Source organism: Dipodomys merriami, unplaced genomic scaffold, assembly GCF_024711535.1.
Source record: "Dipodomys merriami isolate MVZ:Mamm:240054 unplaced genomic scaffold, mDipMer1.0.p SCAF_192, whole genome shotgun sequence".
Classification (NCBI taxonomy): Eukaryota; Metazoa; Chordata; class Mammalia; order Rodentia; family Heteromyidae; genus Dipodomys; species Dipodomys merriami.
The window spans coordinates 2,055,331-2,075,207 of record NW_027203293.1 but is presented as its reverse complement, the minus strand read 5'-3'; the positions used below and the strand labels follow the sequence as shown (position 1 = coordinate 2,075,207).

At 41.9% G+C, this 19,877-nt stretch overlaps 1 protein-coding gene across 12 annotated transcripts in view; it reads right to left on the bottom strand.

Annotated features, from left to right (window-relative positions):
* Positions 1-19,877, bottom strand: part of LOC138831335 (ecto-NOX disulfide-thiol exchanger 1) — a 542,641-nt gene that overhangs the window by 126,843 nt on the left and 395,921 nt on the right. For all 12 annotated transcript variants that reach the window (XM_070028466.1, XM_070028467.1, XM_070028455.1 and 9 more), the window contains 2 exons: positions 16,979-17,212; positions 5,701-5,913 (listed from right to left, as the gene is read on the bottom strand). In XM_070028466.1, the coding sequence (XP_069884567.1) occupies positions 5,701-5,913; positions 16,979-17,212 (447 nt within the window). The remainder of the gene's footprint in view (positions 1-5,700; positions 5,914-16,978; positions 17,213-19,877) is intronic.

Below are 19,877 nucleotides of genomic sequence, written 5' to 3'. Positions count from 1 at the left end.
ACTATCTATTTGACGATATTTAAGACTTGAAAGAGATGTGAAAAAGGTTAGAACTTATGCAAATGTTGGAAGAACAGAACACCAGCAAGGATAGAGTTTATATACATTATGACATCATAAGTTGGTCTTTCTCAAGGAAAATTTAAATACTAAAATTCAAGGATAACATCTCTGTTTTCCTTCTGGGTGCTAGGCTGGTATTCCAGGTCAATCCTTCAATAATTTTCTTTCAAGTGACGCAAAGGCAAGCATGACAAGCAAGGTTAGGAGATGGGCACATTTTGTCCATCTTCTTACATCCGGCAGCTTCCCTTGTCCAACTCAACCAGCACAATCTATAAAGGAGCTCACCATTTGAGTCTTGCCATGTACCTTATCTCTGGTGGATGTTGCTAAATGGTGTCTTTAGGACACCAGGTGTAATTCACTTCCTTTAATGAGCTAGCTTGTCAGTGTACTTGCTTCCAGGATGCCTCAGAGCAACTTCCTGACACTCTTGGCTATGTAATGAATGTGCCGCAGTGGGAAGCTATGAAGAAAGGTACTGGGGATCTTTTATGTTGGGGAGAGCACTCTAGGCTGCTGCTCAATACCCAGGAGATTCCTACCATGTAGGAGAATGAGAGCTAATATTAAACGGTTCCATTCTTTCTAAGTGAGAAAGCCACATGTGGTTCCTATGATGATTGCCAGAAATATTAATGCAGATAAAAGGGAATGACTGCTTATACTTTTGGGAAATATTAGAAGTATATCCATCACTCTGAACTTTCGTGGCTATTATTAAAGCAGCCTCCCCCTCTCCCTGTATTGAGTCATCCTAACACAATGAGTTAACTTGGGAAGGCAGAAAGGGGTTGAGGCAGATGCATATAACTCCACCACAGAAGGGAAAGCTCAAAGGTAAGGTGCATCTAACATTCCCAGAATGATAAAAATGTGTCTGTGTTGAGCAGGTTAGTCAAGCCAACTGATAATACTTTCTCATGGTGGATGTGAAGATCTGGTTCTCTTCCTATCTGGGAAGAGTTGATGTAAAAAAGCATACAGGAAAGAACAGAAAACAGACTGCTCAGTGACCTGTGCAATCCTCCAATAGGATTAATTCTGGTTAATTCCAACTCAGGCTACATTTAAGGTTATTCTTGTCTTCAGTCATCCAACACAAGCCTGGTTATGAAGGATGCATGCAAATCCCCTTAGGATGCTTCTGCTGAGACATGTACTCCTCAACCAGCAGTGTAGGCATTAATATCAGTTGAGGCCTCCAGAGACCTTTGCTGAGATATGCCAACTGCTGAAAGACTGCCCAGAATCAAATTATTGTAATGAGCAAAGGGTTGTTGGAAGGTTACCATTTGAGAGACACTACCATGTATTTCTCTGTTCAGTTTTTACCCCAATTCTCCTAATATCCAGTAGTTTCTGACTCATGGTCTAGTAAAGTATAGTGGTTTAGAATACAAACATAGTTCCCTCTTGGAGTAGATCCATCACATACGCAGGTCGTAGCCATGATACCATGGATGGCACTAACACCCATTCCAAAGTACTTGGTCGACACACCAGAAAATTCTGAAAACATTTCAAGCAGCTTTCCTTCCTGCCTCCAGTGTATGCATTGCCCATGTACTTGCCCCTTCATCTACCAAATATGTGTTTCATGTCTCTGTGTTTCAGGAACTTGGTACATACAAGTGAATTAAAATGTTCCTTGTGGATACAGTAATTTAAATCAGACAAAGCATGATATCATCCCACAACTGGATAAGTGCCTCAGAGGACCTTAATAAAGGGATAGGACATCCACTAGCCAAAAGTGACTAGAAAACCCACTCTGGCTGGGTGCCGGTGACACACACCTATAATCCTAGCTACTCATGAGATTGAGATCTGAGGATCTGGGTTCAAAGCCAACACGGACAGAAAAGTCTGTGAAACTCTTATTGCCAGTAAATCACTAGAAAACCAGAAGTGGTGCTGTGGCTCAAGTGGTAGAGCGCTCCCCTTGAGCTGAAGAGCACAGGGACAGTGCCAAATCCCAGAGTTCAAGTTCCACGACCAACAACAACAACAAAAAGTTAGCCCACTGTGTAAAGAGTGGCCTTTCATTTAAGACCTTTTGAGGAATGTCTTAAAGTATGAGAAAGACTCATGCATGCAAAGGAGAGGGGAAAGCACACAGCAGGGAGAAAGAAATGAATAGGCTTGGAGGTAGGAGGTAGCTTGTATGGGCTTGTAAGGATGGCGGCCAGTGGGAATGACCCACAGGGAGTGACTGTGAGAGTGAGTGATGCAGTCAAACTGATGATGAAGAGGTTGACACAGACAGGCCTGATAGGCTAAAAATGTGAAGCAGGTAAAAGTGGACAGGAAGGGATGGTGTATGGTAGAACTACAAATGTTCTGAGTCATCACTTTCTTCTTCTAAAATTACTATGAAAACTCATTTTATTTTGGAGATCCATGAGCCAGGCAAGCATTATACTTCTCTGATAGTTAGGTGTGGCCAGATGTAGTCACTGGGTCTAATAAGACATGCATTGAAGGCTGGGATGGATCTTTGGACATCTTTTGCTTTCACACTATATTAAAACTCCTTCTTCCTTTTCCTTTTTCTTATGTGATTTCAGCCTAGAAAAAGAGATGTGATGGCAGGAGCAGCAGCGATTATCTTAGGAAATGTTAATTTCCTAATCATCCAGGAAATGATAGTGGCAGCATAGAAACCTCAGCCATACAAGCCTTGATCTCTTAAGTTAGTGCTAATAAACATAGTGCTAATAGTGTGTGTATGTATGAAAAAAGAGACTCCTCTCTGCTTGTTTAAAATATAGTTTGGCAGAAATTTTTGTTGCAGATGTATGCTCTAGCTAACTGACATACTAGATAATTATAGAAGTCTAGATAACTTGAACTTGAACAGTGGCCATCAACATGAAGAAAAGTAGGCCAAATCAGGCTCAGAGAGACAAAGGATATGTTTTCCTGTCTGTGTGGAAGCTTATAAACTTACAAGTAAACATGTTGGGTGATATGTGAGTATATCCAAATGTACTAGCTGAAATATGGCAGATTCAAGGGAAAACTCAAATAGTGTAATTCCTTAGAAAGGCAAAGTCAAAGTTCAGTGAAATAAAACCCAAGAAGCAGGTACTTGAAAGCGGGGGAGGGGGGGATGGAGGGGGAGGTTGAGTCAAGGGGAAAAAGTAGACAAATGAAGAGCAGGAGAGGGGAGAATCCAGTCAAGAATCCAGTATGTATCCTACACGATTAAGAAGAGTGAAGGGAAGAGTGGACAGGGGAGGAATGGATGAGACTATTGAAAGGGGGGGACACAGATCAAGATATATTCATAAACTGCTTTGTTACTTATGACAGTGCCTATGTACAACTACTTAAAAATGAGAACTAAAGATAACAAAAATATATTTTACAAAAAGTAGGCCAAACAGAGGTAAGCTTCTCAGGGTAGAAACAGTACTCTTGATGGGTAGCAGATAAGGTTTAGTGGTAGGAAAGGAGGTTGTAATACATAGTTACAAGACTTTGGGCTTCTCACAGTCAGGAGTGGAACAGACTGGAAGAGTGAAAACCAAAGTTCAATGATTAGGAATTTAACGTTGAGCTTTCCATTAGGTGGGCTTTCCCGGGCCTTCTCCACCCCTTTGCTGACTCCTCCTGGGTACGTCCCTCGTTCTGCTCATTCTTCTCTGTTCTTCCTGTGCCCAGGCATCCAGGAGGTGAGCCTGTGTCTTAAGTGCTGCCTGAGCCTAGATGCCCCACGCTGGGGCTTCCCATTAGGAAGCAGCTACTGCTACACATCTCAAGCTCATTTTCCAATTGGTAATAAAAAGCTGATATATGGGACTACACAGGCTACACTTTCTTATCTCTCAGTTGTTCCAAACATTAGACCTGCATAATGACAGGCAGGAACCTCTAATTCTTCAACTATATCATAGAGGCCTTGTAATAGTTAATACAAAAGAAAAGAAAATATTCAACTACTCTAGTTACCCTATCTTCCCCTTTATAGCCAAGGGTTGAGTCTCCTTTGCCAGATGGAACTATAAATTGTATAGGGAGGAAAACTTACTCCAGAGAGAGGTGAATGAGCCAAGCCTGCTAAATGGCAAGTGATGCAGTATGCATACTACACAGTACAGCACAGTTATCTGCACTAAGTACAGCGATTATACCATTGGAGTTGTTTTGCCTTCTGTCCTTCTCTCCTGCTAATGCACTCTTTCCTTCCCTTTCCTCTGGCTACTAACCCATTAATTTCTCAAGGCTGGTGAGCTGTGCGAGACAGAATAATTCTATTTTTTCCCCTCATTCCTTTTCTTTAAGGACAGATTGGACTCATGCTGGTTATATACTGATTTATGTTTGTGAATTTGCTACACAGTACTTTCTGATGCTGTAAACTTTTTTGTATGTATGTGTTGGTACTAGGTCTTGAACTCAGGGCTTTACTCTCTTGCTTGGCTGTTTATTTTCTCAAAGCTGGTGCTCTACCACTTGAACCACAGCTCTATTTCCAACTTTTTGGTAGCTTACCAGAGATAAATGTCTCACAGACTTTCTTGCCTGAGCTGGCTTCCAACCATGATCTTCAGATCTCAACCTCTTGAGTAGCTAGGATTACAGGCCAGAGCCACTGGCATCTTGCTAGAAGCTGCCTTTTGACAACAAAGTCACATGAGATACTTTCACATTGAAGATTCTGACTTTTCACACATCCAGCATACCATCCTAACAGACACATCATCCCTGGGATTTACAATGATGAAAGAAGTGATAGGCATTTTGGCATATTATATCCCTGTAAACACTACTTATCCCCAGAATGAATATGCAAATCCTGTAATGTCGCTGTAGTGTGCGGTCCATGCACCTGGTACAGAATGGAGTGTAGCATTGTCACAGTGTCATTTAACAGTTTTTACCAAGTGAAAGAACATGGCAGCTGAGATGCATTATGCTACTCTGATGTTAAGTACAGACACAGACAGAACTCCTATAGAAAAAGTAGACACCTTTTTTTTTTTTTTAATAGAGCCCTGGGTAATTACCTTGACTATTGTTCTATGAGAAAGCCCCATTTACACTCCTTCATCAATTTAGGATCTAGACATGAAAAATCACCACATTAAGTAGTTAAGGCAATTTACTTTCCAAATGAAGAAAGGACAAAAGTCTCTGCTTCTGAGCAACCCAGGGGAACAGCTAAAGCTCACCTCATCAAAGAAAGGATCCTAAAGAGAAGTTTTGAGGTTTTTCTTTTTAATGGTACCTTCTTCCTAAACAGAATCCCAAGGACAGGCTTTGATTTCTACTGGAGGACCTGCAGGGCAGTGGGGACAGCCTGCAGGTGAATGGTGACCCATCCTGAGATGTGGAATGAACTGTGGTAGTATGGACAGGCTGTCCTGTCCCGGGGGCCCGGCATGGAGTTCTTAGGAAAAGCTACAGAAACATTGCTCACCTTGAGAAGTAAGCTCTCAGGGCAGGGTCCGTGCTCTTCCAAGTACCACAGAACATGAGACAGGTTATGAGATTTGCCATTCAATATGGAGTAAAAAAGTGGGAGGTTATTGAACTACTTACCCCCAAATAAAAACATAAACGAATGCAAAAAGAAAGGCAAAAACCAAAATCACAACAAAAGAGATGGCCCCCAAAATGTTCACTTACATTGAGTGAGGATCCCAGTTAAGGCATTTTTAAAATTCTCCTTCGCTTCCTCCATCTCTTGCTCGTGGGTCGCTTTTTCGTTCATGAGCCTGCGAACGTGGCTGTTGGCTGACTGAACCATGGAATAGAACTGGTTTGCTGACCGGCGGTTCACTTCCCCTCTTTCTATCCAGGAAAGCAGCACTGTGATCGCCTCAGAAAACTTGCTATCATCTGCAAATGGAAGACCAGCAAGCACAAATCATGCCAAGGCAAGAAAAAAACGTAGATACTTTTGGGTCCTCTCAAAAGACAGTCCAGCCCACTATGATAGCTGCACTTGTTAAAATGGACAAATTCACTCTCCTGAGACTAACTGCTTCACCAGTGTTTAATTTCTCTCTTCTCTAATTTGTGACTTTGTGGAACCACCCTGGGATTCTTGTTCTTACATGCAAAGTCTGAAGGCTCAGTTACAGAAAAGTTGTTCTGGGCATAGTCCTGGTCTCACACCAAATCTTTTTTACCTTCTTAAGGCCTATTTGGCCTCAACTATGTTCAGAAATAGGATGTGATGTCAGTTTTCTGATTTATAGAATTAGTTGATTTAGTGTCAAAATGTGTCAACAGACTAAATTGCTTTCAAGCTGATTGTAATGTGAGATACTCTTCCTAAAGCAGGCTGTAGGAGAAAATTCTTTCTTCTTCTGCTGTAGTTCAATAATGATTTCATTTTAGGGTAGCAGTGACATGTTTTAGGAAAGAAAGCATTTCCTTGTTTTCCACAAAAGAGGCCATGCACTCTGAGATGGTCTGTGTTTGCTTTGCATGGCTGCTAGAAAACCCATTTGAACTGGTTTGGGGTGTGTGGGGAGAGGCAGAAAGAAGAGAATGAAGTTTCCTCCACCTGTAAGTCAGTGATAAAGTTTACTTCAAAGCCAACCAATAGACTTGCCTGTTTGAGAACAGTTATGGCACAGACCTGTGTTTTATGGCTTGAAGGTGGAGAAAACAGGTGTGAAGGTGGTTAAGTTAATTAGAACTGGAAGCTATCTGTCAGTTATTACAACATTAATCGATCCAGCTACTGCTGAAGGCTCTGTGCATATTTTCCAGGCAAACTTGATGGGAGAAGCCTTCCATTTGTATTTTTCTACCCCTGAACCATATGATTTAGAAAAAAAACCATATGATTTTTTAAAAAAGGGAACTAGGTAAACTTGTAATTCTAATATTCAGCAGCAAAAGCATAATGGAAGATTCAGATTCTTATTCATTGAGAAAATACTGAATGTCTTCCACATTCTATGTCCTGTTGGCCCCAGAAAGGACCACCAGACATTCTCCTACATGTTCACATCTACACACATCATACACACTGCAGACAGATGGTCAGAAGGCAATTCATGTTGAATGAAAGAATTTTATTTTCGCTTCATAGATTAAACAAAATCAACTATTAGATGGTTACTAATATTGCATTGCCTCATGCTTTGTAAGTTGTATGAGATGCTCTACGTCAGATCTTCCATCTTCTCCCCCAAAGTCATCCTCCCAGATCGGGGCTCAGCTTCCTTGATGGGGCTGGCGCTCACACACTGCATGAGAAACGGCCTCATCTTGACTCAGGGTGCAGGGAATCCATTCTGTCCTCTCTAGGCACAGAGCAGCTATTGAGGACGGCAGACTGATCAGCCAAGATTTCATATCCTCCCCTGCTGCAGCAGTTGCCTTCTGGATTTGAGGATCAAAACTTTGCTCTGCGCGAACTTCCCCCTGTGCTCCCTCCCCAGAACCCGAGGAAGGAAGGGGTCTGGGAGTGCCCAATAAACACCATGCAAGTAAAAGTCCAGTTTCCTTGAAAACCTCAATCCACAGGGACAGAGAACACGTCTTTAGGATCAGAGCTGACTCATACAATTGTGTTAACTCTGGAATTTTCCGTCATAGTTCAACCCTCGGTGAACTCCAGCTGCAGTGGTTTCTTATCTCATTTCATGGACCAAAGCGGCTTGTATAAGATAAAATCCATCATGCAACTTAACATTACCCTCAGCCCATGGAGAGGCCCATAATTTAGCATTATGTTTCTGAGAGGCCCAGTGCGACCGTTACAGTCAGAATAAATTCTGCCTCCCTCCACGCACTCCGCCTCTCTCCCTGTCAACATACGTTAGGAGAATGGACCTCAGAACAGACAGCAGAAATAAACCTAATGCTTATGAGCAGTCTTTTCTTTTCTCTTAAAAATAACAACCACAAGGAACACTGACTTCCCATTAGACACAACACCAAGGGGGTGGGGAGTGGAGTGTGGAAAAAACCCTTGAGAGTTTTGGAGCTTGCAAGGAGAGAGAACATCTTTCATTCCTGGGCTCACAGGTCATTTTCCCTTCTGTTGCTGTGGTCACTAGGTTTCATAGATACATTAAGTTACACACTATACATTTAAAGATGTATCTTTGTTCACATGACCTAAAAACCATACTGTTCTTTTCTTCTAGACCTAGAACGGACATTAAGCATAAGCTACAAGCAGCAGGTTGGAGCTGAGAGTTTTCAGACAGAGGAAACAACATCCTTAAGGGGTAAGTACTTGAAAATACACTGTTTAAGAAAAAATAAGGAGCCAAGAGATTTCTGTACCACATTATCTAGTACTAGTAAGCAAAATTCCATTTGATTAAGAGAAGAATAGAGTTTTGAAGATTCCCAACTTCATTTCTGAACTCTTTGGCAGGCCTGATGTATGATTGATATACTGGCATTCAAATTAAATTCAAAACACATTAGTCAAGCCATGCTTCGTAAATCCAGTCGATATTTGTTGCCGTGTTAGAAGTGACTTTAATTTATATTAATTAAGACCAAGCCAGTAACTCCCTCTGGATGACTAAGAAGCATATTGAGAGCGGTCATTTTCAATACCCAACTGTAAATTCAATTTTGTATTCAGTGGAAAGATCACTGAGAAAGTGGGAAACAATATAAACTAATTTAAATAGGATTTAGATTGCAGCATTAGTAAGACTACTCATGTGTAAGGAAATTAACACTGCTCATAAAAATCACATCAAAGATGCACTTATAAAAATTCCAAATATTCTCTGTGAACATGCTTAGGCATAACTCTTGACATGTGTACAATTAGAAACTAGAGTGTGCAGATTCAATTTTTCCACAGGAAGAATTGAGGAAATTGTCATATCATGGAGGGAAAATGGACCATTTGTTCATTAAAAATGGCTCAGTATTTAGCCAGGCACCCAATGGCTCTCATGTATAATCCTAGTTACTCAGGAAGCTGAAATCTGAGGGACATGGTTCCAAGCCAGCCTGGCAGGAAAAATCCAAGACTCATCTCCAATTAACAACCAAAAAGTAGGAAGTAGAGTTGTTGCTCAAGTAGTGGAGCAAAAAAAAAAAAAAAAGCTCAGGGACAGCACTCAGGCCTCCATTTCAAGTGCCAGGTCTGGCACACAAAAATATGCCAATTTTTTTTCCTAAGCCATTAGGAAACCTTACCACATACACCTAGGTTACTGGAAATGCTTGCTTGCTGGTTTTCCTTTCTTCAGTCCACCCCCACTCCTTTGTCATCTTCCTCTTGTTAAACGCCATGGCATCGCCCGATTTTGCACGGGTTGTGCTTTTTTCCTAGGGGCCCTCACAACCATGGATTAGCTGATGTTCTTCCTCATGATTCAACTGAAGTGACATTTTATGAAAGAACTTCTCCTGTCACCCTGGTTTGAACTGTGGGCTTATTGCGCTGTTTATATCATTACATACTGTGCTAAAAGAGTCTCTGTAGGGTGACTGTTGGTTTTCCTCTGTCTCCAGATTTGCGGTTTGAGAAGAGAAAAACTTCTCAGACATAGTTTAATCTTCTGGTGACTTCTCACATCCCCTTTTGTGGGTTGTATTTTGCTTTATTTATCCAATTTAAAAAATTATCTTTAAGTAGTTGTACAAAGGGGTTTCAAGTCAACATGTTAGCTCATGAGTGCAATGCATCTCAATCACTCCTCCCATCTCTCCCAACCCTGCCCATTCCTCAAGATACCATTTTCACATATGCACATTGACTAAGCTTTACTTTTCATGGATTGTATTATCCTGAGCAAACCAGTGATTAAAAGTCAGAAAGCATCATAGTTGATAACAACAATATTAGTTTCATGTTAAAAGAGTGTTCTCACAGAGTGGACCCATGCTCCTATGGGAATCAAGCAAGCAATTCCCTTTATCCTGAGACCTGAGCTCATTGTCTCTGGTTGTGAAATACTTAGTGATGCCAGACAGTCCTAGAGTAGTAGAGTCTTTGGCAACAAGGCACTAACCAGCTTATCAAATTATTCACAGATTTTTTTTTTGGAAAGCACACTTAGTTCTAGGACTACTACCATCACTTGGTTATTAGCTTTATGAGGAATAAGTAGTGGTTTGATGATTATCTTGCTTCATTTCTGGTGCAGACTTTGTCATACTCCCTTCTTCTCTCTCTTTCCCATGTTTATTGGACACCCCACATGTAGTACACATTGAAACATTGCATATAGGATAATCTTTGGTGTTTAAAAACCACATGCATGATCATCCCTGAGAAGCTTGTTAGAAATGCAGACTCAGCCTCTCTCAGGCTCTCTCAGTCCTCCAGACTGTGAATCTGCATTTTACTGAAATTTGGCAGCATAGAAGAAATGACTCAGTGAAAGTCAGGTAAACTAGGAACTAATCTAAGCTGGCAGACTATGAAAGCTTGAAATTGAAAAGAGTATTTAAAATTTAAATGATTTTGTAAGGATTTAATGTGATTCTTAAGAGCTTTGTGAGTCTTTGCCCCTAAATTCCTACTTGCAATGAAAGAATGTCACTCTCATCCAGGAAAGAAGAAAACAAATCCAAGAACCTGGAAACGTGCATAGTCTTTATTGTAAATCCTTTCAATCAAATACTAGGCCTCTTTACCTCCACCCACAACTCAATGATCTGATTCTATGGAGGAAGGGAGTCTGAACCTTTATTTGTCTTTGACTAGGCTACTTTACAACTCTAGGAAAAATCTCTCTATAAAAATGTAAATAAATATTTATCTATTAGACAATAGAAATCTTTGTAAGGAATTTTGTTTTTGCCAGTACTAGGGCATGAACTCAAGTGTCTTGCTTTTCATTCAGGGATGGCATTCTATCAATTGAGCTACACCTCCACTTCTGACCTTTTGCTAGTCATTGGAAAGAGTCTCTTATATTTGTCTTCCTAGACTGGCTCCAAACAATTCTTAGGTCTCAGCCTCTTGAGTAGCTAGGATTATAGGCATTAGCCACTGGTGCCCAGCTATAAGGCAAATTCTGTAAGCAATATCCATCTATCACCAAAGGCAGAGATGAATGAATGTGTCAACATACCATTCATTATATGTGTGTATATCTATTTATTTGGAAAGAAAAGTGTTGTAGAATATTTCTACTCAAACATGGAACCTCCCTCTCTTGTTCTTTTATAGATCCAGCTGTGAATAAAGGTACTGCATCCCACCAAAGTTTCATATTTTATGTTCATGGCCTGACTTTGACCTATCTATTCAGAAATTCAAGGTTGGATTTCCCTGAGCCCACAAAAGAGGAGGGAAAAACAAATTACTCCCATCATTAACTATGTACTAGTTGGATTAAGACTTACCAAGTACCCACCATACTCTGCCCAGCCCAGCAGTTTTACATGTGCCTGAAGCATGGGCCCTGCACTGAGAAGTGCGCCCTTCCTCCAGGGGTTATTTACAGATCTGTGGCGGAGAAATCATGACTCTTTTACAAATATACAAAAAAATCAGGTGCCAATGATTTATTTAACTCATTCACTAACAAGGAAGCAATGATATGCTAAAACTGGATCAAAGGAAAATTTGCCCCAAACAAGTCTCCTTTTTTGGGCCACTCAATTAACCATGCACCAAGTAATGAAATCATAGACACCACACAAGGCTACAGAGATGACTAATGCTCCCCACAATCTTGTCAACTGTTGAGTATCTGTAAAAATGAGAAACTTAAGAGGGCAATCTGAGAATGTACTAATGATTCGTGTTTCAGGGTCAAGAAAAATGTTTCTAAATGAAATGGTCTATCTTGCCTTATGAAGGTTAGTAATACCAAGAAAGTGATTCTCAGATAGACTTCTGGGCTTCCTATTTCCCTTGTCTGAAGGAGGAGGCCTGGCTTTTAGCTAATGGAATGTCCACTTGGCTCATAGCATTATTGATTTTTACTTTCATGGAACCATAAATATTGACAACCTCCTCTGCAAAATGCTGGTACCACTTCCACCTCTACCTCTCAGTCACAGGCTGATTCTGGTCACACTAAGGAAATCTAAGTATAGTCCTCAGAAGGACCTGATGCATGGTGACACATGGCGAGCTCTCAATAGCACTGTTGCAGACCTTTGTCAGAACTTCCATCTAACACAGAGAGAAATTCTTTATCACATAAAGAGAGATTATGGGCAGCTTTCCAAAAGGGAGGAAAGTACACAAAACTTTTAAGTGCTCTTGCCCACAGAAATCCCCCATGAAGGAGGAGAGAATGCTTCCTCCTGGTCTAATCAATCTCTTCATTGCACAGACCAAACCCAGGGCTCCTTCAGGGCTGGATAGTCTGCATTAGACACACTGGAATTCATTATCTTGTCTGCCTGGTGCCACTGTTTCCAATAAAGTGTAATTATGGTGCTATCGAGCTCCTTCTCACTTTCTCTAAGCCATCCCATAAACTTTGGGTCTATGCACAGTTACTTCCCAGTCAGTCTTCATTAAGCTGAATTGTCTCAGAACAATGTCTAGTTAATCAGCAGGGTGCCTACTCATTCTCTTTCTTAGAATTTATATTAATGAAACAGACGCTGGGAGACTTGGTGTCTCAGACACTACAAAACACTATAAAACTGTGTTTCCCCTGGCTTTGGAAGGCCTAGCAGTCAGCAAATGGAATGAGGTGACCTGGTCCCAAAAGATTCCCCCTTCTCAAACCTTACTGCATTGTTGGTGGGAGTGTAAACTTGTTCAACCACTTTGGAAAGTAGCATGGAGGTTCCTCAAAAGACTCCACATAGAGCTCCTCTATGACCCAGCAATCCCACTTTTGGGCATTTACCCAAATGTTTACAAACAAGACCACACTAAAGCTACCAGCACAACTATGTTCATTGCAGCACTATTTACTATAGCTAAGATATGGAACCAATCCAGATTCCCCTCAATAGATGAATGGATTAAGAAAATGTGGTATATATACACAATGGAATTCTATGCCTCCATCAGAAAGAATGACATTGCCCCATTTGTTAGAAAATGGACAGACTTGGAAAAAATTATATTAAATGAACTAAGCCAAGCCCAAAGAAACATAGGTCCCATGGTTTCCCTTATTTGCAATATCTAGTATATGTCTGAGTCAAGCAGAAAAGGTCAGATAAGGTGATGTTAGGGAAATGAACCATAAGATATGTACTCAAATGTTTTTTTTCTTTCATGTGATTGTTTCTAACACATTTATAAGATTATTTCTTTGTTGCTTTGTATGTCCCTCCCCCACAGTATAACCCCTGTTTTCACTGTATTTGATGTCAGTATAATTTGTGGAGGGGAAGGGGAAAAACAAATCGTTTAAATAGGGATACAGGTGGACCCATTGCAACAATGAGATGTACAGGTCGTTATGTCGAAAACGAACTTTACAACTTTGGTGCGGGGGGAGCGGGGAAGATTGGGTGGGGGGGCGAGGGGAGGATGGGAAGGGATGGGAAGGGGAAACAAAGGAGGAGCAACAATGCTTGATAAGAGATGTACTCATTATCTTGCCCATGTAATTGTAATCCCTCTGTACAGTATTTTCACAATAAAAAAAAAAAAAGATTCCCCCTTCTCTTACCCTTACCCTAACACTGTCCACTGAGTTGGCTACCTTTCCAGGGAGAGCATACTTCAAGTGCCACTTTCAAAAATGCCCACAGCTGGGCACAGGTGGCTCACACCTGTAAGCCAAGTTACTCAGAAGGCTGAGATCTGAGCATCATGGTTCAAAGTCAGTCTGGATAGAAGTCCATGAGATTCTTATCTCTGCTTAACCACCAAAATCCAGAAGTGGAGCTGTGACTCAAGTGGTAGAATACCAGCATTAAGTGAAAAAACTAATGGATAGTTTCTAGGTCCCAAGTTCAAACTCCAGTATTGGCATACACAGATGCGCACATACATGCATACACATGAAATGCATAGCATGTTTATCTGTATGTATATATGTACATATAAAAATTTTAAACCTACTACTGTAAGTGGCAAGTGTTATTGCCATACTCAAGAAACCTAAGGTCTGTGAAGCAGGGGCTGGTGGCTGGTATACTGCGTTCTCTTCTTCCAGTACTGGGCACAATGCCAGGCACATGTGAAATGCTGAGCAAATACTTGTACAGTGACTGTAATGATAGGTGAGCACATCACTGCCTTCATTTCCACTCATTCCTAGTATCACTATGGATCAAAAACACAACATGCCCAAAGAGCTGAAGAAGGGAGAAAGGAATCAGTTTACTGAACACCTACTATATGCAGTTTTAGCACTAGACAGGCCACAGAGAGGCTTGTGGGTCATAATAACAACTGGGCTTGTACAAATTTTGCTGAATTAAGCTGATCTACCAGAAGAAAATTGTAAGAATAAATATAAGTACGACATAAAAAAATAGGAGGAACTGTAATAAAACTAAGACAGCAAGATTTCTCAAGGGAGAAACACAAAAAAATCAAACCAAATTAGGTATTTTCAGACTGTATTTTATCTTCCTTTCTGACACAGGTTTCTGTAAATTACGTCTTGACTGCATTTTATATCTTCGCATCAATGAAATAATCATCAGGGAGACAGTTTCCTTGGCTTCTCCTGGCTGGCTCTGCAGCGTTATAAGGAACGTGGAGTGGATTTTCTCTTGGAGGCAGCCAATTTCCTAAGCAATTAAATGCTGTTTATATTCCACACTCTGTGCTTGGGTTGAAATTGTCAAGCTTGATATTACCTGACTGTTGCCTAAGATGGATCCTCAGCTAGTTCATTCTACTGTAACAGCCATCTATTAAAATTTCCAATCTGCTTGCACCTCAAGGGATCAAGCAGTACTTGGCAAAGGTATGGCTTCTGAGTTTTGCAAATTATACTCATCTATATAAATATACATTTTTGAAATGGCAAGGCTTGAAAATTACTCTACCAAATTGACATCCCAATCTGCTATCTTCCAAAAGAAGAGGCAAGTTCTGTGTTCAGCTCTGCCTTCTGAAAAGTAACATAATGGAGATGCCAAATTTTCATGAAATTCCTCCACGAGGTGACTGAAGGCACTAGGTTTTGTCACTTCGAAGTGTGGACCTGACAGGATTCAGCTTAGTCCGTGTAGCATAAGGTACTACACTGCACACTTAATGTTAAAAAAATAAAAGTGTTTGTCCAATGAGCAGACCTAGTTGGGAATGTTGTTCTCAATCTGGACAGTCTATATGATTTCTAGATTGAATAGAGGATGGCTGTATTTACATTGTCTATGCTTTTGGTGGTAGAGACAGCCATTGCCTATGTACCTACATGTATGCAACAAACTTTCTCAGAAGAGCAGAGCATGTACCAAAAGTGTCAGCAAACTACAGAAACACTGTTGTTGTGAAGGATCAGTTCAGGGTCAGCAGGGAATTAAAACAGGAAGCACAGGACTTGTATACTTTTGTTTTTCTTTTCTTAAAACATAGAATGTCATTTTTGTATCTTTCCAATATAGGTGTCAGGTGGCTTGTCACACATTTTCTTTAGTGATAACATCTAATACACAGAAATACACCAGCTATATTATAAAACCCTCTCTAAAAACCTAGAACCAATCACTAACCCCCTCACATCAGAAATCTATAATAGCCTCTCCGTTGTTTATAGGAAAAAAAACAAAGCCAGCAACAACCATCTAGGATCCACCATCTGGCCCAGAAACTTTTCCAGCTCCACCTTGTTCTATCAGTAGGGTGTACATGGCAAATCCTCTCTTCTTCCCATGTGTCTTTTTTCCCAGGGCTCCTTCTTCAATTTAGAATATCTCAATGCCTCTTTTTATGTTGGGAAAGCAATCTTATTTAGCATGCCATGTTGAAATTCTGCATGCTCTATGAAAACTTGCCTTGGAGTTTTCAACATGTGCACCCGTACCTATTTGACAGTCTTGCTACTGGCTTTGCTTCCAGTAACTTGTTTACTTGTAGATGTCTGTCTGTGACCATTTTGGTGTATGTTAGCCCAATAGCACCCATTTACCTGAGGAGGGACTGACCATGATTTGCCTATAAAATGTCTAAATGTGTATATGCTGTTCATCTCACACACTTGGGTCAATACACACACATACACCACCACCACCGTCATCTTGACTTCAAAACCTGGCCTTTTCCCCATCATCACTGAAGTTCTGCTGGGCATGTAGTAAGGTCTTCTATGTGTAGTTATGTCCAAAAGCTTGGAAGTCAGAGGAGGCCTTTGCAAATCTTTTGGGCAGGGAAGTGTGTACACTTACATTGCTACATCTGTAGGTGTCTGAAGGGTCTCCATCTCTGTATTTGTGTATCTGTGTGTATGTGTGTGTGTGTGCATGCGTGCACGTGCACCTGTGTTCCAGTACTTGGGCCTGTGCCAGTATTGGGGTGTGAATTTATGGCCTCATGCTGTTGGTTAGCCTTTGCTGCTCAAGGCCAGTGCTCTACTACTTGAGCCACTTCTTTGCCTTTAACAAACACTTCCATCTCTGGAGGGAGGGATCCAAATCTAGGCTTCTCCTCTGTCTTCTGTGGGCCTCAGTTCAGGGCCCAGTGTGCCTCGGGAGGGCTTTCAGAGCCTGGTGGAACTGCAAACTCCACAGGGGACACTAGGAAGTGTGGCTGGCTGACTGGGAGCTAACTAGAACAGAGGACAGGCGATTGGGTGTAGGACTGCTGCTGCCAGCTCTCTGTCACCTCATTCACTGCGCTTGGTAGAGTGACAGTGCACACATTCCTGGGGCATGCAGGAGAAGGGGCTGGAAAGGCCTGGGCCCTGCTGAAGCCCAGCTGTCTGCACATTCTAGGTGTTCCTGCTCTCTGATTCCCCCAATCAGCAGATGACGGGACCAGAGAGGTTTCCAGAGCTGCGGCCTTTGGAGATGGCTACGTTTATCTGTCAGCGGGCAATGTAGCTAAGGCAGAGGAAGAAATGCTAGGCGTGAGATTGCATACCTTTCAGCTTCTCGGCCAACAGGGCGGCTTCGTGCTCGGAGTAGTGCATGATGGTCGGTGGGGACGGTGGCCGGAGCCGGTCCTCCTCCAGCTTGCGCCGGTGCCTCTCCTCACGGGCTCGCATCCTCTGCTTGCATTCCCACTCATAGAAGTCATCTCTGGCCTGGGCAAAGTCGACGTGGAGGCGGCCAGAATCCTTTTTGTCTGTACTTGACCCTAACCGCATTCGGTAACCTGCAGCAGCGGAGAAAGTCTGGTCACAATGGACACAACTTTGGGTTCGAGCTTTACCCGATGCTAAGCAAGCACAGGTTTATTTCTCTGTGCTCAGGATAGGACATCTTTCCCCTAGGAGGTAGAAAGGCTAATGGCTTCTTCCCATCCATCATGAAATACTGCTAAATTAAGCCTGTTACAGATCTGGGGACAAAGATCGTTCCAGAAGTGTCTCAGAGAATTTCTTACCATGTACCAATTACTGTCACCCAGAAGATGACCTCAAGGAAAAAAGATACTAATTGGGCCCCCTTCTTCCCTCTGGTTTTCAGGAAGCTCAGAAACATATTTGACATGAGTGTGTGTGTGTGTGTGTGTGTGTGTGTGTGTGTGTGTGTGTGTGTGTGTGTGTGTGTGTGTGTACATACATGTATATATATTTCTTTATATGGCTGTGTTTTGTATTTGGAGTTTGCTGTAACTCTATTGCATAAGCACTCAAAATTCTTTCTAGAAAGAGATGGGGTATGAGCACAGAAAGAGCATCTGTGATATTTAAGGGGATCTACAAAGTAAATGCCAGAATACCTCACTTGCAGGGTACTGCTTCATTCCTCTAGGAAAGGCTGCAGTTGAATTTTCTCGCTGCAGCTGCAAAAGCCACAATTACTAGGGCAATTCTGCAATATTGTTTCATTTCCACATATCCTCTGGGACACTCAGGAAAATATTTTACCTTCTACCAAGAGATCTGGCTGTTACCTCATTCTCAGCCTGCAGCACCCATCTGGCACGCAGGGCCATACAAATTGTCCATACAACCTTTGAAGCACCCTCCCCCCCCCCACAGTAGACCTAGAACTCTGGAGGATTTACTTGGAGCTAACACACTTATAGAGATTATGAGCTGAAACTTGATCTAAGACATCATCGCAGGCCTGAAGCCAGCCAGCCAACTTCAAATAAGAAGACTTGACTTTGAGGTTGCTCTTCACTTTGGGGTACTCTGATTTTCAGAACATAAATTCAGGTCCCAGAAGGAACTCAGCTGCTAGATGCTGCCGGAGAAGAGAGCAAAATAAGCACTTTTGCCATGTCAGGCTTTACAAGTGAAATATACAACTGTAAAATGCTGAGTTGTGTTGTGTTGTGCTGATGTTTTGGAGCTCATAGTAGTTTGGACGGACTGTCTGTAGCATTCTGGGTTAAAGCGCAGCTGCAAATCCCTATAATGGCCAACTTTTCCCCAGTAGGGCACTTCACACCTTTGAAAACTTACAAATAAGATACAGATCTCATATCTGATGCTTCAAGCCACTGAACCCTTCTCCTTCCCAGGCTTCCACTGTGTATAGTAAAAGGTAAAGACATAACTGCACTGATCAACCATGCAAACAGCCATCACTAATAAGCAGAACTAACTGCTAGAGCAAAGTGTGCCTTGGTTGTGGAGGACCATGGAACATGAACAAGTGAGCAGGCCACAGTGATGCACAGAACAGCTGGGTGGCAGGACCGGCCTAGGACGGGCCTAGGACTGGCCACTGTCCAAACTGGCTAGGCAACTTTCCCCTGCTCACATCCAGAGAATCACTTTCCAGACATTTCTGTTCCAGATGCACCTTCTCTTTCACCAGAACATCATCATTACAGCCTTAAAAGAGACCCTGATGAGGCTGAGACTAAAATTAGTTTGGCCGTCAGATGTGAACGCGGTACTAAAATTAGACCTTCCAGCTGGGCTTGGGCTTGCAGAAGCTTGATGCAGGAAGGGCAGCTTGCCTCCTTCCTACCCCTTCAATTAGTCAGCCTTTCAGATCCTCTCAGCTCTGGAGAGCTGAGGTGGTAGAGCCAGGGACTGCCCTCTGCTTAGACAGGGAAGTTGCAGGTGAGACCTGTGGTGGGACTTCCTGCTTCTGCAAAAGACAAGGAGCATTGAAGCAAAAGTAAAGGAACTCCCTTTCCCATGTCTAACCTTGGGGCTGTGAATGACCTTTTGATTGGGTCTAAGCATTGAATTGTGTTCATGTTGAAAGGAGCTTTGATCTGCTCTGAACCTCTCATTGAATGAGGTGGAATAAGCAGAAGTTTTATTGATAAGTTATAGTTTATCATAGTGACTAGAACTCAGGTCCCCTGGGTAGGGTTTGCAGAGAAACAAGAATCAAGCCTTTCTTTATCACAATCAGGTACTGTTAAGAAATAACACAATGTAGAATGGGTGATTATTTTTTCTACATTTCCTAATAGTCCTGGTTGGTGAGTATAATAATTCTGCAGATGAGTATGTAGAGGCTCTGAGGAAGGTAATCCAATCAGGGCTTTGAACCCCAGCATTACACTCTCCAGACCCCCATAGTCTGACAACCATGTGTGCACTGCAAAATGTCTTCAGTTCTGTTTCCCATTCCTACTAGGGAATACTCCCAGACTTTATTTTCTTTTTCATATTGTAAGTTTACTGGAATAAAGGTTTTTAAATTCTTCACATTTTTATGTAACTCAAGAAAGTCTCTGAGGTATTGCAACAACCTCAAGGCTTCTGGGGTTTGCACAGAACATCTCAGCAATAGAAGCAGACTGCAGAAATTAAGTAAAACCTGGCAGTCATATTCACACACTTTTTTTTTCCTATTGTTTTCCCACCGTTAGCCATTAGCTTTGCCTTGGGAGTAAAGAGGGA